The sequence below is a fragment of the Vipera ursinii genome (assembly GCF_947247035.1).
Source record: "Vipera ursinii genome assembly, chromosome: 6".
Lineage (NCBI taxonomy): Eukaryota > Metazoa > Chordata > Lepidosauria > Squamata > Viperidae > Vipera > Vipera ursinii.
The window spans coordinates 44,945,205-44,967,508 of NC_139515.1; the positions used below are offsets into that span (position 1 = coordinate 44,945,205).

The 22,304-nt window shown below is 45.7% G+C and overlaps 1 protein-coding gene across 4 annotated transcripts in view; it reads left to right on the forward strand.

Annotated features, from left to right (window-relative positions):
• Positions 1–22,304, forward strand: part of TMEM19 (transmembrane protein 19) — a 38,756-nt gene that overhangs the window by 13,503 nt on the left and 2,949 nt on the right. For 3 of the 4 annotated variants that reach the window (XM_083365949.1, XM_083365947.1, XM_083365948.1), the window contains exons 2-6: positions 658–811; positions 3,441–3,554; positions 5,777–5,914; positions 6,908–7,159; positions 15,841–16,050. In XM_083365949.1, the coding sequence (XP_083222075.1) occupies positions 679–811; positions 3,441–3,554; positions 5,777–5,914; positions 6,908–7,159; positions 15,841–16,050 (847 nt within the window). In that variant the 5' untranslated portion in view covers positions 658–678. The remainder of the gene's footprint in view (positions 1–657; positions 812–3,440; positions 3,555–5,776; positions 5,915–6,907; positions 7,160–15,840; positions 16,051–22,304) is intronic. The other variant, XM_083365950.1, reaches the window with a different exon arrangement.

Sequence of the window (22,304 nt, forward strand, 5' to 3'; positions counted from 1 at the left end):
GAATACAGTGACAACAGTTTATAGCATGTCACTCCAGACTTCATCTCCCAGTGTAGCTTTAAGTAGTGTAGGGTTATCAGGTATCTTGAATAGGCAAAGGCAAACAGACAAATGGAAAAGACAGATAGGGGAAAGAAAAGGAAGTGACAATGTTTAACTTTCTTGGCATCTGAAAATATTTATAGCAAAAATGTAGGCCTTCATGTATACAAAATCATTTTTTCCAGCAGCAAAAAACTGGTTCTTCAATTGTAAAATTTGTTTCAATAAATCTTTTATTTTCAGGACATAAATAATATAATCTAGCTATTGATAGACAAAGAAAAAGAAGAAGAGAATTTACAGGGCCACAATAAAAGAAAGTCTGATCACTGTTATGAAAACAGTTTAAAAATTTTTAAAAACCCAGATACTCAAAAAACCCCTCTGCATTATACTTTTAAGACTATGCCTGACACATGTCCGAATGGTTGCCCCATTAAAGACTTGAAGATATTATATTTTAACTGGGCAGATTTGCACACAGATATTTTCTTTTATCTCCACGAAGGTAACAGTCCCTCCATGAAAATATAGTTCATTCTTTCTGACTTTGCATGATTTTTGATATATTTTATTTATCTAAACAAAACATTTTCTGCTTTCTTCTGTGCACAGGTAATCAGTTCTGGATTTTCAATGCTGTTTTATTCCTGGAATGATTTCAATAAAGATTACTTCAAAATGATAACAAACATCATCATTTTGAGTATACTTATATGCATTTCTTTATCTTTCTGGATTGTGTCCATGACTGCAAGCACATATTATGGTAAAGTCATTAGATACTTATGAAATGTTTTAATTTATTGCATTCACAGTTTAATTACTTTCAGTAGCTAATGTTGATATGTAAGCATACTTTTGCCATATTTGCATCCCACCAGGCTCAAGGTTGACTCAGCCTTCCATCCTTCCGAGGTAGGTAAAATGAGGACCCAGATTGTTGGGGGCAATTAAGCTGACTTTGTAATAATGCCGCTTGGGGTGTGTGTGAAAGCCCTAATAAGCAGGCACAGACATAGAATGAAGGCTACTGCTAAGCTTGTAAGCCGCCCTGAGTCTTCGGAGAAGGGCGGGATATAAATAGAATTAAAATAAAAAAATAAATAAAAATATATTTCTTATAACTGAAATATTTTGGGTGACTGCTGAAGTTTATCAAAATGCATTCAACCACTCATGAAAAACTATATATTTTAAGAACTTTAATATTTGAAATATATGTATAGCCAGTAATTTAATTTTACTAATAACTAGAAATATTACAATGTATTTGAGAGAATCATATATTCTAAATATGAGTACACTTTCAGATGCTTCAGAATACATTGTCAATAATTTATTATAACTGATACTCCTTCCTTCTTCTACCTGCTTCACAATTAGTTATGTTCATCACCTTGAATTATTTATAAAAATAAAGGCTGTGTGTGTGCATGTGTAGCTGGTATTTTGAGAAAATAAAAATACCTGTTCTTTAAAATACTGTCATCTGTTTATATCACAGTGATATCTATCAGTTACAAGAACTTTTGCCAACAGATTTTGGCAATGTAATTTCAGATGGTGTGAGACCTCAAAACCAGTGTTTCCATCCTTAGTAACTTTAAGATGTGTGGACACCAACTCTCTAAATTCCCTAGCCAGCTTAAAGTTGCAGAAGTGTGAGAAACACTTTTATACAATGGTAACATATGTTAGCCAATAAACTGGTTTGTTGCATAAATAAAATGAAAGAAATTAGACAGGATATAGTTTCCTAAGCTTCTTCAAAGAAAATGGACAGTGTTACAACTGGCATGTTTGGAATCCAGGATACAGTGTTTGTGGTCTGATATGCATTTACTTTGTTGTCTTTCATAAGACTTACAAAACACACTATAATTTCTAATTCATTAAGCATATTATTATAGACTAAAATATGTTAATATATAGAATATGTTAAGGAAACTGAAAATAACCATATGAAGAGTAAAACGATTACAAAAGAAAATAGTTAAAAGATGGTACAGAAGGAAAAGGAAACACTGTGTGAAATGCTGAACAGGAGCGTTGTATACTGTGTTGTACTTTCCACTTTTTGTATGCTCATGCTCAAGCCTAATTTTGGTGGGGATTGTTGAAGACTACCTGAAACCTACAGTTGATGCAAAATGCCAGTGTTGTATCATTTTATGGTGCTGTATTGGTTGCCAGCAGGTTTCCATGTACAATTCAATAGCAATAGCTATAGCACTTAGACTTGCATAGTGCTCCATAGTGCTTTACAGCATTGTCTAAGTCAGGGATGTTAAACTGCCAGCCCGCGGGCCAGATGCATCATGGTGAAACCGCCCTGGTCTAAGTGGTTTACAAAGTCAGCATTTTGTTCCCAACAATATGGGTTCTTATTTTACTGACCTTGGAAGGATGGAAGACTGAGTCAACCTTGAGCTGGTCAGGATCAAACTCCTGGCAGTGGGCAGAGTCAGCCTCCAATACTGTATTTTAACAAGTGTGCCACATGACTCACAATTCTTTATGGTTCAGTCCCTAGCTACTGGCAGAGTGTCCTGCTTCAGGCAGAACCAACTTGATAAGTTCATTTAGGACCAAAAGGCCATCTTGAGAATCCAGCCACTCAAATCAGTGCCTTGCCCCTATGCTTAACACTGGTCTCCAGAGATCCAGATGGCATTGTCCCTTATAGATTTCCACTTGCAGTCATGACAGAACTTTATCGTAGCACAGTTGATTGCTGAAAATATAGAGTTGCTTTTAGGGGGCTGTTGTGATTCTATGTATTTTGTTTGATTATAAACTGCCAGGAATCTGTATGAAGTTGTTAAAATAATTATAGTCAATAGGTAAGTATGAACATTTTGGTTGTTAAGTGATGTGGATGAAAAATATGTCTGAATTCGAAGTGTTTCTAGATTCCACAAAGGGTAAAATTACTTAAACTTTATGCCCTACAGCCAGCAGCCCCCAACCTTTTGGGTACCAGGGACCAGTTCCATGGAGAAAGGTTTTTCCGCAGACCATAGGGGGCATGATTTTGTGTGCTGCCTGCATCCCACAGATGGGGCTTCACTTGTTTGCATGGCCCAGTTGCTGGCATGCTGCAGACCAGTGCTGCTCCAAACAGACTGGGTGGGGGTTGGAGACCCCTGCCTTGCAGGGTATTTATTCAGTTGACCCATTTCCATTAGAAGGTGGTTTTTTCATAGAACCTAATTGCTCCCCTATCCCACCAGAATATTTTACTGTACTAGTATATAAAGTGATACAATTTCAAGTGTATGTTACTTAAAAAGGAGTAAAAACTGCTTTTGCTCTTCAACAGTTTTAAAAACATGATTTGTACAATAGAATATTGGTGTTGACATTCTGTGTACTGTTTTCAACATACCTTATAGGTAGTTTGCGGCCAATTTCTCCATGGCGCTGGCTTTTTTCAATTTTAATTCCGCTAATAATTGCTTCACGAGGATTTAAGAAGAAGAGTCTTGATCATAGTGGAGCAATAGGAGGTATGGCCTTATCTCTTTAATTTTGGTTGTCTGTATAGATTTTTGAAATGTAGGTATTTTCCTTCACCTTTCAACTTAGCATTAAGATTTGTTTTTGTTTATTGGCATTATGCTTTTTTTTAAAGTGTTACCTGGAGGTGCAAGCTTTCAGTTGAAATAATATTCTCTTCTTATTGTGGCAATAATCTGTTCCCATCACTACAGGGATAAATATATGTAAATTATTTATTATTTGATGTATCATTTGCCAAATTCTCTTCTGCATCCAGAATGGAAAATAAAGTAGAATTCAGAGGTGGATTGTCTCTAAATCTATGCGAACTATCTTTTATACTTCATATGAGGGTATCTAACCTAGGGTTATGTTGGGCTCCATAGAACTGGATTTGTTATGAGTTACTCATTACTTGAATAGATATTTATGTTCAGATTGTGTAATTAATGTAAACATAAACATTACTCAAATAATGAGTAAGTCATAACAAATATGAGTTACATTTATGTGTGTGTGTATGTATATATGTGTATGTATACCTGGTATCAGATGAAATTTGATTTGTGTATATGTGAGTGTGTATATGTAGGTATATGTATGTATGTTTTTATGTGTGTGTACATATATTCAGTCAAGTTGTTCTATACAAATATCGAAAATAGCCTGAGGAATCTTAGATCCTATGTCTGATCAACCACAATAAGATACTGGGGTCCTTTTAGAAGAAATTTGATATTTCTTCTAACTGATATCAGAATAGGTCAATAAAAGTTATTGGCAGTAAATTACTACAGCAGCTATGCAAGCATTTTTCTTTGTATTTTTCAGCATATTCAAAATAGTTTATTAATGTAGTCATACTAATACTTCATTAGTATAGTTGAGAAATTTGCCTATACTAGAAATACTCTGCTAAAGAGCTGGGACTTAAAGGAGGAAAGAAGCTTCCAAAGTATCCAGAGCATCCAACCTCACATAATTTGGGTAAGGAGGATGCTTGGTCTATATTGAATAGCAGAATATGATAATTTGATGGCTTTTTACCCCTGAAAAATTGGCTATCTCTATACTTGATAATTATTGTGCAACCTTTTCTTTATGTAATTCATAATCTAATTATGATTCTTAGCAAGTTTCATCTAACTTGTTTAACAGAAACTCATCTTGCTTATTCCGCACTGCCTCTTCAAAATGGCCTACAGTTTTAAGTTACATGGGAGGAGTGGGGTGTATGAAGTATTTCATTTAGTTATGGTTTTTATGAGAGTTTGTGCGAATCTAGTATTTATAATAAAATTTGAAATACTGATAAAAACAGAATTTAGGAAACACACCAGATTCTATCAGAAACACCAAATGCAGAATATAAGAAAAATTGATATGAATGTATCTTCAGTTAGCTGGATTATGATTGGATGATATTCTTCCAGTCATATTACCAGAATGTTCTGGTAGAAGGAATAGCCTGAAGAGAGATATAAACAGAACTAAAGGTGTAGTACTGCTTTCCTCCAAACAAGATAAGATAGAATAATTAATGAGCATATTAATTGAAATGATGGCATTTAGACCATTACATATGGAATGCAGAAACATGGGGAAGCTAGCTTATATTCCCATAATATGTAAAAATACTGTATAAATACTGAATTTGGAGATCTTATTGCCCAATACTTTCATAGACCCCTGAAGACCTGAAATAGAAGATATTCTTTGCTCATAATTTTTTGTTTTGTTTTTCCTATTCTAACGAAAAAAGAATGGGAAACAGAAATGCATTGGAAAAACTGTTCCTATTTATATATTGATAGCTGATATTGAGGTATTGTTGGAGAAGGAATCAAGATTTAACATAGAACAAATCTTTTGAGGAAAATAACTTAAGACAGGAATCCATATAAATCAGCTAAAAGAGAATTGAGTATGTTCAGTACTATAGAAGAATGCAGTGGAATATCATAAAACAAGATATGGCTGGCTAGAAAACTGAATAGGAGTATTCCATATTGCAACTGTTTTGTGATTCTTTTTGATATTGCTACTACATAGTGTTTTCCTCCTGCAAGATTGCTTTAACTTGCACAATCTGCAAAACGATAAAATTATTGGACTATTATTTCAGTGTAGGTTGATGCCAATTTCTTTTTAAAAGTCAAATAATTAAATTTCTAGAAGAGTGATTGCTAAAAGTAAATTGCAATTCTTTCTCCAACTTTCCTTCTTTCAGGTTTAATTGTTGGATTTATCCTCACTGTTGCGAATTACAGCTTTTTTACTTCCATGCTCATGTTTTTCATTACTTCTTCCAAACTTACGAAGTGGAAAGGAGAAGTAAAAAAACAAATAGATTCAGAATACAAAGAAGGTAAGCTTTTAGTTTTAAGAAATTTAATAATGATGATTTTCCCTATGATTTTAGGGAAGGAATGGTGTAAGGACCCTCCTCAGCTAAACACCCAAGAAAGCAGAACTCTTGAAACAGGCATTGTCACAAAAGGAACTTTTATTAGGGGTTAGTGACAGTAGGGAAGTCAAGGCGAGATCTGGGGAAAAGCCCGCCTAAATGGTATGGTTAAACTAGCAATCCTCCTCCTCCCACCAAAGTCATAGTGTCCATTTGAAATCTAGCCAATCCACAGGTGGTACGATATTTGGATAACTGGCACAGTTGGAGCACACCTCAAGGTCTTCTCCAGTTTCGTTTCTCCATAGCTGCCTCCCTGAGAAGGGAGACACAGTCTTCTCAAGTGGATAGGGGTGGAAGAGGAAAAGCAGAAAGTGAAAGTTATCCCAAGCGAAAGTAAACTTCCCCTCCCCCTCCCAGCAGAATGGCAGGCCCCAAATGAGCACATGTGCAAGGAAAACAATCAGGATTTGGGGATCTTTTTAATCCTTAGATTGGATCGGAGTAGGAAGAAGCTGTCCTTCCCCACTTCATTTTTGTCCTTTCCTTATCAGTCATCAAGATCCTGTAAATATTTCTTTGGGGAACATGATTCTATTGAGAGAAAGGAATGGAATATTTTTAGAATAAGCAAGCACTGTTGCAGGCCAATTTTTGTGATCTTTGGAAAGTTGCAAGTGGAATGGGTAAAAAAATACATTTAATCACCAATATCTAGTGAGTTGGATCTGTAGGCTAAATAAATATTTTTTGACATCATCTTTCTAATGAATCACCTGAGCTAAGTATGTAAGCAATATAATTTTGTATTAATTTTTGCTTCGAGTCAAGATTAAAATTTAATGATTTGAGATAAGCATAGTATTACTCATTTTTTCTCTTAAGTACATACTCTCCAGGCTATTAAACATTTGTTTTCTCTTATCAGCTTATAGCTTCTCTGTTTGTATACAGGTGGACAAAGAAATTGGGTGCAAGTATTTTGCAATGGTGGTGTACCTGCAGAATTGGCTCTGTTATATATGATTGAAAATGGACCAGGTGAAATTCCAGTAGATTTCTCTAAACAATACACAGCATCCTGGATGTGTCTATCATTACTGGGTGCTTTGGCCTGCTGTGCTGGGGACACCTGGGCTTCAGAAATTGGCAGTGTCATAGGTCATGAACCCCGGCTAATAACAACCTGGGAAAAAGTTCCAGTAGGTGAGCTTAAATTTCAAAATTATCTCAACTGAATGAATGATAATAACAGTCTCTCAACATTCTTTCTGTGGTGTTGGTTTAATTAATGTTAGGCATTTGGAGGAGATGGATAGATGATATTTAGAACAAATATGGGACTAAAAAATTCCATTTAGCTTATGAGTAGATTTTAGTGGGATGTTGTTATTGGTACTTTGATTGTAGTTATGTTAAAGGGGAGTTAAAGCACATGAATTTGGTTAATTGTATATTTGCATAATTCTTATTTAGAATATGATTATTGTTGTGCCGGGGCCGCTTTAGGCCTCCCTTTCCATCGAATGTTTATTATTCTCGGCTCCATCAGCGTCCTGGCGGCGGCAGCAATGGCGGTGGCGTCTGCAGCAATACTCCGGTGGTGGCGGTCGCCCTGGTGGCTCAGCGGCGACGCTGTAATCAACTTATTGTTTCCTCTGCTTGCTTTGCTCTTTCTGGATGGCCTGGTACTCTTACTGCTGTTGGTGGCCTCGAGGGTTCCTGGGCTAGCCGGTTAATGCCGGTGGATCCCAGTGGAGCCCAGTGGTCCCTTGAAAGATCTATGTTTCCCGTGACACCAGTTGTGACTCTGGTTGGTGCCATCGGATTTGTGGACCTAAAAGAATTAGATAACTTGGAAGACCCCAATGACTGCAGGATTGGCCATGATAAACTTTTTCGAAGGACAGAGCAGCGGAGGATTTGGCCACCTAGTAGTGCAGACTTTGATGATGTATTATATTATCTTATCCCTGCCTTCGGACTGTTCTTTATTGCCATTCACATATCGGCCCCAAAGGATTCAGAGTTCCCTGGGTATTGGCCACAGTGAGAGGGTGGCCTGAACTTACATCTGCTGCCCCTAGAGGTGAGAGCTCTAGGGGTCATGCTGTACCCAGGATGGATGTTTCGGACTATTCCCCCCTGGTATAGGCTTTCCAACTGTCGTGAGAGGGCGGTGGTTGGCCTGTCTTGGGGTGACACCCAGCTGAGTGGCAGTGGCTGGGTGGAGGCTCGGGACATCTACTTGCTCTCTGTTTGGTTCCTCCTTAAATCAATTGATTATGGACTGCCTATATCTGGACTGCTTTATGCCTTGTTTGAGGTACTCCTCTACGGACTTGCTCGCCCTCAGGGGTGCTCCCCCCTCCTGGAGGCGGCCCGCCTTTCCAGCCGAGTATAATCTCGAGGAAGGTCCCATCTATTGGGATCCTGAGAGATGGCCGGGCACGGTTACGGACCTCCGACGTAGACCTAACAGGAGGTCTTTGATTTGTTTTCTGTCAAAATTTTTTTGGGGGTTAGGGAGGAGGGAGGGTTCTTTTCTTGGTTGTTTGGACGAGGGGGGCAGTCCATCTACCGTTGTTCAGGCTAGTGCTGAGGCTGATCGCGATGGGGAGGAGCGGGGGTCGGCTGCTTCTGGGGCTCCAGGGCCAGTCGTGGGATTGCCCATTCCCACGACGATAGGGAATGGCAGCAGGTGTAGGAACAGAGGGCCGTATCGGTCTCAGGGAAGGCCTCTCCGCTGCTTACAAGCGGTGAGGCACTCCGACCCTCTGGTTCCGCCCCGAGGTCCCGGGAGTGAGGATGTGCAGCCTCCTGAGCTCCGGCTGGTGTATTTGAATGCCAGGTCGGTCGTTAATAAGGCTCCTCTCGTTCGAGACTTGGTCGAGGGTGAGCAGGCTGACCTGGCTTGCATCTCGGAGACCTGGTTGGGCCCAGAGGGCGGTGTTCCTCTGGTTGATCTTTGCCCACCAGGTTTCCGGGTGCTGCACCGGCCTCGGGCTCAGGGTAGGGGTGGGGGAGTGGCTGTTGTTGTGAGGGAGACCTTGTGTCCGCGGGAGGCCACCGTTCTCCAGACAGTCGGGTGTGAGTCTCTCTTTTTGAGATGCGGCCCTGGTGCGCAGTTGGGCTTGCTGCTGGTGTACCTTTCGCCTAGTCACGCAGCAGCAGCCCTGCCTGAGCTGCTTGATGTCCTCTCGGGGCTGGTGGTTGAGTTCCCGAAACTTATAGTTTTGGGGGACTTCAACCTACCATCGCTGGGAGGATCATCTGAGTTAGCTCGGGAGTTCATGGCCTCCATGACGGCCATGGACCTGACGCAAGTAATTACGGGACCGACTCATGAAGGAGGCCACACCCTTGACCTTGTTTTCTTGTCTGGACGGTGGTTAGATGATCTTGGTGGGGGCTCTCCAATTATTATGCCCCTGTCATGGACCGATCATCATCTCCTGCGGCTGGTCTTCCGTTTTGCCACCCCCCGCCGTGGGTGTTTGGAACCACTCAAATGGTACCGCCCCAGACGCTTAATGGATCCCCAAAGGTTCCAGGCGGCGCTGGGGTCCCCACCTGCCTCCCTCACTCACAGCTCGGCCGAGGCCCTAGTGGAGGCCTGGGAAAGGACCGCCACTGAGGCCCTTGACCGAGTTGTACCCTTGCGGCCCCTGACCCGGTGCAGATCCCGTCGGGCTCCATGGTTTTCTGCGGAGCTCCGGGAGATGAAGCGTCGGAGACGGGGCCTAGAGAGCGGTTGGAGGTCCAGCCGATCCGAACCCGACCGATTGCGACTAAGAGCCTATATTAGGTCTTATCTCGCTGCAATTAGGGAGGCGAGGTCTAACCACTTCGCCACCCTTATTGCGTCCGCAGATAATCGCCCGGCCGCCCTGTTTAGGGTGACTCGCTCCCTCCTAAATCAGGAGGTGAGGGAGGATCCCTTGCAGGGACGTGCCGAGGAGTTTAACCAACATCTGTCGGACAATATCGCTCGGATTCGGACCGGTTTGGACTCTGACTGGGCAGAGTCTGACGATCAGGACACGGGTGGTCTTGTCGATACCATCTGGGAGGAGTTTGATTCTGTAACTCCGGAGGAAGTGGACAGGATCATGGGGAGGCTGAGCACCACCACATGTTTACTGGACCCGTGCCCTTCCTGGCTGGTTTATGCAGCCCGGGAGAGGACACGCAGCTGGTTCCAGGCAGTTATATCGGCCTCTTTGAGTGAGGGTATCTTCCCCGCCGTCTTGAAGGAGGCGGTGGTGAGGCCTCTCCTCAAGAAGCCTGTCCTGGACCCGGCTGTATTGAACAACTTTCGTCCTGTCTCCAACCTTCGCTTTCTTGCGAAGGTTGTTGAGAGTGTGGTGGCGCATCAGCTCCCTTTGGTCCTGGATGAAGCGGATTATCTAGACCCGTACCAATCGGGTTTCAGGCCCGGGTACAGCACGGAGACGGCATTGGTCGCGCTGGTGAATGATCTCTGGAGGGCTCGGGACAGGGGGCATTCCTCTGTCCTAGTCCTATTAGACCTCTCGGCGGCTTTCGATACCATCGACCATGGTATCTTGCTGCGGCGTCTCAGGGGATTGGGAGTGGGAGGCAGTTTTACAGTGGTTCTCCTCCTATCTCTTGGGACGTTCGCAGTCGGTGTTGGCAGGGGGGCAGAGGTCGACCGCGAGGTCTCTCATTTGTGGAGTTCCTCAGGGGTCGGTCCTCTCGCCTCTCCTGTTCAACATCTACATGAAGCCGCTGGGTGAGATCATTCGTGGCTTTGGAGTTGGGTATCATCAGTACGCTGATGATACCCAACTTTTCTTTTCGACCCCAAACCACCCCAGTGATGCCCTCAACGTGATGTCCCGTTGCCTGGAGGCGGTTCGGGTCTGGATGGGGAGGAACAGACTCCAGCTCAACCCCGACAAGACTGAGTGGCTTTGCATACCTTCGTCCCGGGTTTATTCGGACATTCCACCTCTAGTTATGGGGGGTGAACTATTACCCCCCGTAGATGGGGCTCGCAACTTGGGGGTCCTCCTAGATTCACGGCTCACTTTGGAAGACCATATAGGAGCCGTGACTAGGGGGGCCTTCGCACAGGTTCGCCTGGTGCGTCAGTTGCGGCCCTATCTTAGCCGGGACGATTTATGCACGGTCACTCATGCGCTCGTGTCCTCTCGTCTGGACTACTGCAACGCTCTCTACATGGGGCTGCCCTTGAGGACTACTCGGAAGCTCCAACTGGTACAGAATGCAGCCGCGAGAGTGGTGTTGGGAGTCTCCCGATACTCCCACGTTACGCCTCTGCTCCTTGAGCTGCATTGGTTGCCAGTTGTCTTCCGGGTGAGATTCAAGGTACTGGTAACGGTATTTAAAGCACTCCATGGCATGGGGCCGGAGTACCTCAGGGAACATCTGCTGCCGGCATCAAGCTCCCTGCGCCCTGTGCGTTCCCACAGAGAGGGCCTCCTCAGGGTGCCACTGATCAGAGAATGTCGATTGGTGGCCCCCAGGGGGAGATCCTTCTCTGTGGGCGCTCCGGAGCTGTGGAATCAGCTACCGGTTGAGCTCCGGATGGCGCCCGATCTTCGCTCCTTTCGTCGCGATCTTAAGACATTTCTGTTTGTACAAGCCGGCCTAGCCTGAGGGGGAGTGTTGGGGTTATTTTATTTTTTGTTTTTTAACTTTTCTGGGGGTTTTTAGTGTTGTATTTATATTGTTTTTAACTAGGGCAATTTGTTTAATCTTTTTTTTAATGTTTGTATTCACTATTTTATTCTGCCCTGTGAACCGCCCTGAGTCCTCAGGGAGAAGGGCGGTATATAAATGTTATTAAATTAAATTAAAATTAAATTAAATAACTATAATCCTGTATTTAGCTCTGGGAAGTGGGGGTGGGGAAGTGGGTGGTTTTGGGGTGGGGGGGATTTGGGGATTGTAAAACTTTGTTTTTGTAAAACTTTTCAATAAAAAATATTAATGTTAAGCATTGTTTTAGCAACCATAGTTCATTATATAAACTGTAATTGACTAGATTCCTACATGTTGAACTATAAACCATGGTTGATGGATTCAGAAGCCAGTCATAGCAGGGTGTCCAAAATGTATCTCTGCTTACGCAGAGTTTATTGCTTTTTATACAGTTTTTAACAAGCAGCAAAGAGTATATAGCAACAGCATCGTTATTGGTGTATTCCCTTGTCAGTCTTTAAGAACATCCCAGCCAGGATAGAGTCTCACATATCTTGATGGTGCCTGGTGGTGCCTGGTGGTGCTAATTAGGGTGAGCTCATAGACATGAGGTAAACAGGTACTGAGGCATGGCAGTTTGCTGCACACGGCCCCTACGTAACCTTTATATGACCTCTATCTCTACACATGGTTTATATCGTTATTTATATATGCCCTGTGAACCGCCCTGAGTCCCTAGGGAGAAGGGCGGTATAGAAATCAAATATAACTAAACTAAACTAAACTAAATCATGAGTAGAATCACGTGCAGAAAACCAGAATCAAATAAACCCTCATGATTTAGCATGATGTGTAAATTCACCCATGAGTGTAACTTGAATAGTCTTGAATTTGGCCTGAAAGACTTGTATTAGTTGGACCTTTGCCTTCTATTTCCCAGTTACCATGTAGCTGAATCATTGATGCAATAATACAGTTGGCCAAAATATCTCCGAAACTAACATGTTGTCAGTCCTTCCAGGTAAACCAGATAGGAAGCAGAATTAGATGACCTACTTCTACTTTATTGTAAGGCTACATTAACAGACTCTTGCAAACTTCCCACCAGCCACTTTTAACTGCCTGATCCATTAGAGCAGGTCCTTTCTCATTTTCTTTCTATGACAGTTAAGTACCCGTATATACTTGAGTATAAGCCGACTAGAGTATAAGCCGAGACCCCCAATTTCACCCCCAAAAACTGGAAAAAGTTGTTGACTCGAGTATAAGCCGATCCGCCGTTCTGCAAGCCTCTGCCGCCAGCAGAGGCTCGATCCGCCATTTTGCAAGCCTGAATACACAGGAATACCCTGTGTGGCCTTGGCTCTCCGGGAAGCCCTGGCTGTCTGCTTCCTCGCTCCACGCTGCTATTCGGGGCCCGCGCATTCCCCGGGCAAATCGCGGTGCCCAGCAGGCGAGGAAACGCGCCTGCTCCAGTCGCCCCCCCTTCCCTCAGGAGACGCGAAGCAAGTGACCGCCCGGAGCTTACCGAGGACTTGCTTCGGTGCTTCCAGGATCGCGCGCACCTCTCCCAAGCCGCCGCCGTCCGGAGACCTGCCGAAGTTTGGGGAGGTTTGGGGAGGTGCGCGCGCACCTCCCCAAACCTCCCCAAACGTCGGCAGGTCTCCGTTCCTCTGCGCCCTGCCTGCCTGCTTCTTTCCACAGCGGAAAGAAGCAGGCAGGCAGGGGGCGGAGGAACGGAGACCCGGCGACGTTTGGGGAGGTTTGGGCGCCTCCCCAAATATCCCCAAACGTCGCCGGGTCTCCGTTCCTCTGCGCCCTGCCTGCCTGCTTCTTTCCACAGCGCCCTGCCTGCCTGCTTCTTTCCACTCCGTTCCTCCTTTCTCCGCTGTGGAAAGAAGCAGGCAGGCAGGGCGCAGAGGAACGGAGACCCGGCGACGTTTGGGGAGGTTTGGGGAGGCGCCCAAACCTCCCCAAACGTCGCCGGGTCTCCGTTCCTCCGAGCCCTGCCTGCCTGCTTCTTTCCGCTGTGGAAAGAAGCAGGCAGGCAGGGCGCAGAGGAACGGAGACCCGGCGACGTTTGGGGAGGTTTGGGGAGGCGCCCAAACCTCCCCAAACGTCGCCGGGTCTCCGTTCCTCCGAGCCCTGCCTGCCTGCTTCTTTCCGCTGTGGAAAGAAGCAGGCAGGCAGGGCGCAGAGGAACGGAGACCCGGCAACGTTTGGGGATATTTGGGGAGGCGCCCAAACCTCCCCAAACGTCGCCGGGTCTCCGTTCCTCCGCCCCCTGCCTGCCTGCTTCTTTCCGCTGTGGAAAGAAGCAGGCAGGCAGGGCGCAGAGGAACGGAGACCCGGCGACGTTTGGGGAGGTTTGGGGAGGCGCCCAAACCTCCCCAAACGTCGCCGGGTCTCCGTTCCTCCGAGCCCTGCCTGCCTGCTTCTTTCCGCTGTGGAAAGAAGCAGGCAGGCAGGGCGCAGAGGAACGGAGACCCGGCGACGTTTGGGGATATTTGGGGAGGCGCCCAAACCTCCCCAAACGTCGCCGGGTCTCCGTTCCTCCGCCCCCTGCCTGCCTGCTTCTTTCCGCTGTGGAAAGAAGCAGGCAGGCAGGGCGCAGAGGAACGGAGACCCGGCTTCGTTTGGGGAGGTTTGGGGAGGTGCGCACGCACCTCCCCAAACCTCCCCAAACTTCGGCAGGTCTCCGGACGGCGGTGGCTTGGGAGAGGTGCGCGCGATCCCGGAAGCTCCAAAGCCTCGGCCGCGCACAAGTCCTCGGTAAGTTTTTTTGTTGACTGGAGTATAAGCCGAAGTGGACTTTTTCAGCCCAAAAAGTGGGCTGAAAAATTCGGCTTATACTCAAGTATATACGGTAATTGTGGGCTCCTGCTCATCTTGTCTGATTTTTCCTAGGCAGCATCTCTCTTCTCCTTCCTTAAGACTACTAATGCGTTCCATTACAGATGTTTGCAATTATAATAAGTCTGTGATTAATATGTTAATTTGGTGAAGGGGTGTAACTGCCAGATAGCCCTTAAATAGAAAAATGTTTTTGTATGCCTAAAACCATACATTGGAGAATCTGGATTTGGACTGATGACCATGCGATTTGCTTAACAACCACGGTGACTTGCTTAACCACTGTAATAAAAACAGTCATACAATCAGGTCTGGTCACACAGTGACTTAACTTACAATCACAACAACTTAGAACTAAAATTCTGGGTTCAATTTTGGTCACAAGTCGAGGATTACCATTGTCTTCCCATTGTGAACTGTCTATCAGAGAAGGCATTTTTATACACAGCTTTCTCATGTGCTTTCCGATTAAAATATGCCTGGTATTAATTTTATTGTCTTTACAATGCCAGGTGAAGACCTTTTATCCTTGCAACCTGCTGCAAATAAACTTTCAGTACTCTGTTGCTTTTATGTTATTACGTACTGTGTATTAATCTGTTCTTGTGATATTAATCTGTTCTTGTCACCTTGGAAAACTTGGGTTTGAGCAAAAATGTACATTTATATTATATATTGATATGGTACAAATTTTTCTCAAGTTCAACTATAACAATATTATCACCTTGCTAAAAGGATAATGCAGTTGTTTGATGGATTTGTGTCACGTATTAACCAAGGATATTACTATTTAAAACAAGTCTCAGTTTAATACAACATGATAATCCCGTCACTGAAATGAACAATGATTGGAATGCTGTTTGAAGTTGACTTATGGGTGTAGTTAATATCAGTATTAACAGTATTAACTAACAGTATTAACTAACAGTATTAACTAACAGTATTAACTAACAGTATTAACTAACAATATTAACTAACAGTATTAACTAACAGTATTAACTATTGCACTATTGCACTAACTAAATGCACTATTAACAGTGCATTTCTGGAAAGAGAAAACTTGACGTTTGTTCCAAGTTTTTTAATTAGGTAGATTCAGCTAGAATGCTGCATCAGTGGTAGCACATGGCATTTGCTGAGGTTAGCTTAAAATGGAGTAAGGGTTACTGGGATTCTCCTTTTTTTACTAGTTTGCTGTGCTGCAAAAAGAATAAAGATGGATATTGTCAATGTGATTTTATTTAAAATAAGAATTTTGTCCAAATATGTGCAGTATGTCAGGTCTTATGCTCTATATAATGCAAATTTAGAATACTAATTTTGGAATATTTCATTTATTTTAGGTACTAATGGAGGTGTTACTTTAGTGGGTTTAATTTCAAGTCTGCTTGGAGGCACATTTGTTGGCATGGCTTACTTCATTTCCCAGTTGATTTTTGTGAATGATTTGGACATATCTGCTCCACAATGGCCAATTATTGTATTTGGTGGTTCTGCTGGTTTACTAGGCTCTGTCATTGATTCCTATTTAGGAGCAACAATGCAGTACAGTGGTAAGTTTTTAAATATTTTTTTAGATTGTTGTTGTTAGTTGCCAAGTCACGTCCGACCCATCGCAACCCCATGGACAACGTTCCTCCAGACCTTCCTGTCCTCTACCATCTTCTGGAGTCCATTTAGGCTCAAGCCTACTGCTTCAGTGACTCCAGCCACCTCGTTCTCTGTCGTCCCCTTCTTCTCTTGCCCTCAATCTTTCCCAGCATTAGGCTCTTCTCCAGTGAGTCCTTCCTTCTCATTAGATGACCAAAGTATTTGAGTTTCAACTTCAGGATCTGGCCTTCTAAAGAGCAGTCAGGGTTGAACTCCTCTAGGTTTTTTTTAGTAGAAAAGTAATGTAATCTTATCATGTAGAACAGACATGTCAGACACAAGTCTTGCGGCCCACATCCAGCCCAATATGTGGTTCCGTCTGGCCCAGGGACCTGCCCTGGGAACAGTGAAGGACCTGCCCGCTGCACCTCGGCCCAGCCCAGGCTGACCGGGCACTGATTGCGTCCATCAAAGGCAGAACGCACTTAGCCTTAGATCTACAGGGCAGCCTTGTCCCACCTCCTGGGCGCACGTGCAAGTGGAGTCCAGCATCCCTGCTGGCTGTCTTGCCCCGCAGGCTGACTTCACCCAGAACGCTGGCACTGGCCATCTCCTGTACACACACCCAGGGGGGGCACAGGCAGTGGGGCAACTCCTTGCTGATTCTAGGGCTGCCCTGTGGAACCTTCATTCCTTTTGTAGCAGAGAGGGGAGCTGGAGGGGATCAGTGCTGGCTGGGATTGGCGCTGGCTGGGAGACTTTAATTTAATTTTAATTTAATAATATTTATATACCGCCCTTCTCCCTGAGGACTCAGGGCGGTTCACAGGGCAGAATAAAATACTAAATACAAACGTTAAAACAAGATTAAATAATTGCCCATATTAAAACAGTTGGAATCAAGTTCTAAAACACCAAATTAAAATTAAAACACAAGAATAAAAACCCCACCAATCCCCATCAGGCTAGGCCGGCTTGAACAAACAGAAACGTCTTGAGATCGCGACGAAAGGAGCGAAGATCGGGCGCCATCCGGAGCTCAACCGGTAGCTGATTCCACAGCTCCGGAGCGCCCACAGAGAAGGATCTCCCCCTGGGGACCACCAATCGACATTCTTTGATCGGTGGCACCCTGAGGAGGCCCTCTCTGTGGGAACGCACAGGGCGCAGGGAGCTTGATGCCGGCAGCAGATGTTCCCTAAGGTACTCCGGCCCCATGCCATGAAGGGCTTTAAACACTGTTACCAGTACCTTGAATCTCACCCGGAAGACAACTGGCAACCAATGCAGCTCACGGAGCAGCGGTGTAACGTGGGAGTATCGGGAGACTCCCAACACAACTCTCGCGGCTGCATTCTGTACCAGTTGGAGCTTCCGGGTGGTCCTCAAGGGCAGCCCCATGTAGAGAGCGTTGCAGTAGTCTAGACGAGAGGACACGAGCGCATGAGTGACCGTGCACAAATCATCCCGGCTAAGATAGGGCCGCAACTGGCGCACCAGGCGAACCTGGGCGAAGGCCCCCCTAGTCACAGCTCCTATATGGTCTTCCAGGGTGAGCCGTGAATCTAGGAGGACTCCCAAGTTGCGAGCCCTATCTACGGGGGGTAATAGTTCACCCCCCATAGCCAAAGGTGGAACATCCGAATAAACCCGGGATGAAGGTATGCAAAGCCACTCAGTCTTGTCGGGGTTGAGTTGGAGTCTGTTCCTCCCCATCCAGACCCGAACCGCCTCCAGGCACCGGGACATCACGTTGAGGGCATCACTGGGGTGGTTTGGGGTCGAAAGGAAAAGTTGGGTATCATCAGCGTACTGATGATACCCAACTCCAAAGCCACGAATGATCTCACCCAGCGGTTTCATGTAGATGTTGAACAGGAGAGGCGAGAGGACCGACCCCTGAGGAACTCCACAAATGAGAGACCTCGCGGTCGACCTCTGTCCTCGTGCCAACACCGACTGCGAACGTCCCCGGAGATAGGAGGAGAACCACTGTAAAACTGTGCCTCCCACTCCCAATCCCCTGAGACGCCGCAGCAAGATACCATGGTCGATGGTATCGAAAGCCACCGAGAGGTCTAATAGGACTAGAACAGAGGAATATCCCCTGTCCCGAGCCCTCCAGAGATCATTCACCAGCGCGACCAATGCCGTCTCCGTGCTGTGCCCGGGCCTGAAACCCGATTGGTACGGGTCTAGATAATCCGCTTCATCCAGGACCAGAGGGAGCTGATGCGCCACCACACTCTCAACAACCTTCGCAAGAAAGCGAAGGTTGGAGACAGGACGAAAGTTGTTTAATACAGCTGGGTCCAAGGCAGGCTTCTTGAGGAGAGGCCTCACCACCGCCTCTTTCAAGACGGCGGGGAAGCAACCCTCACTCAGAGAAGCCGATATAACTGCCTGGAACCAGCTGCGTGTCCTCTCCCGGGCTGCATAGACCAGCCAGGAAGGGCACGGGTCCAATAAACACGTGGTGGTGCTCAGCCTCCCCATGATCCTGTCCACTTCCTCCGGAGTCACAGAATCAAACTCCTCCCAGATGATATCGACAAGACCGCCAGTGTCCTGATCGTCAGACTCTGCCCAGTCAGAGTCCAGACCGGTCCGAATCCGAGCGATTTTGTCCGACAGATGTTGGTTAAACTCCTCGGCACGACCCTGCAAGGGATCCTCCCTCACCTCCTGATTTAGGAGGGAGCGAGTCACCCTAAACAGGGCGGCCGGGCGATTATCTGCGGACGCGATAAGGGTGGCGAAGTGGTTAGACCTCGCCTCCCTTATCGCAGCGAGATAAGACCTAATGTAGGCTCTTAGTCGCAATCGGTCGGATTCGGATCGGCTGGACCTCCAACCGCTCTCTAGGCCCCGTCTCCGACGCTTCATCTCCCGAAGCTCCGCAGAGAACCATGGAGCTCGACGGGATCTGCACCGGGTCAGGGGCCGCAGGGGTACAACTCGGTCAAGAGCCTCAGTGGCCGTCCTTTGCTGGAGCTCTGCGGATTCAGCAGAGAGGTCGGGAGCTCTGGTGGCCTCCGTGGTGGCTGGCGGTGAGGCGGGGCTCTTGGGGAGGGATTTTTAAAGGGGAAGAGGAGATTGACTGGTAGAAGAATTTTAAAAAATAAAAAGCCTTTTCGCCAACTTCCTACCTCGCTCTCCCTCCTTCTGGCTTACCTCTCCGGAAAAGAGAAAATAAAACATCTTCCCCCAGTCAATCTCCTCTTCCCCTTTAAAAATCCCTCCCCAAGAGCCCCACCCCGCCACCATCTACCACGGAGGCCACCGGAGTTCCCGACCTCTCTGCCGAATCTTCAGAGCTCCAGCAAAGCCTCCCAGTCAGCGCCGATCCCAGCCAGCACCAATCCCCCCCAACTCCCCTCTCTGCTACACTTTCTTCCTTCTCATCTTTTTGATTCCTCCGAGCTCAGGAGGAAGGAGGGGGAGAGATTGCCAGTGCTGCCATGTTGCCGCCAGTCAACAGGAAGGAATGGAGGGTCAGAGGGAGGGAGGGAGGAAGGAAGGGAGGGTGGAAGGGTGGGAGGAAGGAAGCAAGGAACAGGGTGAGAGGGAGGGAGGGAAAAAGGGAGGGAGGAAGGAAGGAAGGGAGGATGGGAGGGAGGGAGGGGAAAAAGGAAGGAAGGTAGATAGATTATAATGAGAGGGAAGAAGGGTCTGAGAGAAGTCCTGCTTTAGCATTTGGCCATGAGCAGCCCTGCTGCCCTTTTGCCATCCCCTTGTCCCATCCTCCTGACCTCTCCTGGTGGGTGAGGATGCTTTGGTTACAAAGCCGGGTATCCTTGCAGGGAGAGGGACCCACACATTTTGCTCTCTTGCACACACCATAAGCAACTTGGCCAAGGAAAGCAAGCACAGCAGGAGAAGGTAAGTGCAGCTGGGCATCCCCTTGGGGAAGTGGTGCTAGGCTAGGCTGGGCTGCAGGGTCCCTGAACATGAGGGCTGGGTGCTTGACGTCCGCTGTCCGAGGCTCTAGGCAGCCTACGCCACTGTCCGCCCCCCCCCGCACCCAGCCTGAGAAGGACAGTGAGACTCCTCCAGTGGACTATGTCTCGGTGCTCGCCCCGGTCTTACCCTCCACCAGAAATCCTCAGGTCCGCCCCAGTCCTGCCCAGGCACCCCTGACGCGAGTGATATTGACCTGGCCATGCCCACCCAGTAGGCCACGCCCACCCAGGCCATGCCCACCCAGTAGGCCACACCCATCCTGGACACATACACCCCGAGGGCAACCACAATACTGATGTGGCCCTCAATGAAATTGAGTTTGACACAGCTGATGCAGAACATGTAGGATTGATATCCATAGAATATGTTTTATCTTAAATATTTTTATGTTTTATGTTAAATAAATTAGAAATACTAGTTGATATTGCTATTTCATCATATGCAGCAGAGGTCCCCAACCTTTTGGACCCCAGGGACGGTTCCATGGAGAAAGTTTTTTCCATGGACCGGAGAGCACATGGCTTTGTGTGCATCCTACGGATGGGGCTTTGCTTGTGTGTGCGGACCGGTTGTTGGCATATCACAGCCCGGTACCATTCCACAGACCAGGGGTTGGGGACCCCTGATATACAGCATATTCCAATTAACATCAGAAATAAAGAGTAATGGTGAAAAATTCTTAACAAGACATAACAAGCGTTATACTGAAGGTAAGCAACTGAACTGGAAGTTATTAGAGTTAGGGTCAACATTTGGGGGGGGAGAGTTGATATTTTACCTAAATCTAAACTATTAAAAATATTTTAATGAGAATGGAAACAAAGCATTTGTCTGCAACTGTTTAATGAATCAATGACTTTTCTTGGACTTGCATACATGCTGACTTAAGACTTGCAGACAGGTTGTCCATGAGCACTTTCATGCACTCCAAAGTGCCTAACTGCAGTCAGATACAAAGCTCTGCGCAGTCCTGCTATCTACAACATACAGATAATAGGAAATTGAGATTTATACCGTATTTTCTGGCGTATAAGACGACTGGGCGCATAAGATGACCCCCTACATTTCCTGTTAAATTATAGGGTTTGGGCTATACTCGCCGTATAAGACTACCCCTCTTCCAACGCACACCAAATAAAAATTAAAAAACATCAGATTTGATTTTAATATGGTAATTTTAATTCAAATTCTTATCACATGCAGGTGCTTAGTAGGAAAACTGTCACTTATAAACATAAGGCTGTTTGTCATCAAACATGTAAACATAAAACAGTGCAAGTGGATTAAACAATAATAATAATAATAATAATAATAATAATAATAATAATAATAATAATAATAATAATAATAAGAAGAAGAAGAAGAAGAAGAAGAAGAAGAAGAAGAAGAAGAAGAAGAAGAAGAAGAAGTAGTAGTTGGAGGGGATCTTGGAGGTCATCTAGTCCAACCCCCTGCTAAGGCAGGAAACCCTATACCATTTCAGACAAATGGCTGTCCAGTCTCTTCTTAAAAACTTCCAGTGTTGGAGCATTCACCACTTCTGGAGGCAGGTTGTTCCACTGGTTAATTGTTCTAACTGTCAGGAAGTTTCTCCTTAGTTCTAGGTTGCTTCTCTCCTTGATTAGTTTCCATCCATTGCTTCTTGTCCTGCTTTCAGGTGGTTTGGAGAATAGCTTGACTCCCTCTTCTTTGTGGCAGCCCCTGATTCCAGCAACCATTTCCTATTTTCCTAATTCACTTTTTCACTTTTCCTAATTCACTCTAAAGCTTTCCCTGCGCAGAGCCTTAAGTAACACAAGCTGCCTGCAATTAGTGCAGGTTCGCATCCCACCAGGCGCAAGGTTGACTCAGCTTTCCATCCTTCCAAGGTAGGTAAAATGAGGACCCAGATTGTTGGGGGCAATAAGCTGACTTTGTAATAATGCTGCTTGGGGTGTGTGTGAAAGCCCTAATAAACAGGCATATACACAGAATGAAGGCTATTGCTAAGCACATTGATTTGTGCTTTAAATTGTAAGCCACCCTGAGTCTTCGGAGAAGGGCAGGATATAAATGGGATTTAAAAAAAAAGAGCAAATGGGAGATCCGCTCCAGGTTTTCCAGCCAGCCCGCCCAGTTCCTGAGTCAAATGTGTCCTTAGAGCTAAGCTGCTGCTCTGGCTAAGCATTCCCCACCTGCCTTTCAAGTTGGGAGAGAGCAGACAGCTGCTCTTCAACTTTAGAAGGAAAGACGCCCAGACCCCAGCCTGTAAAAA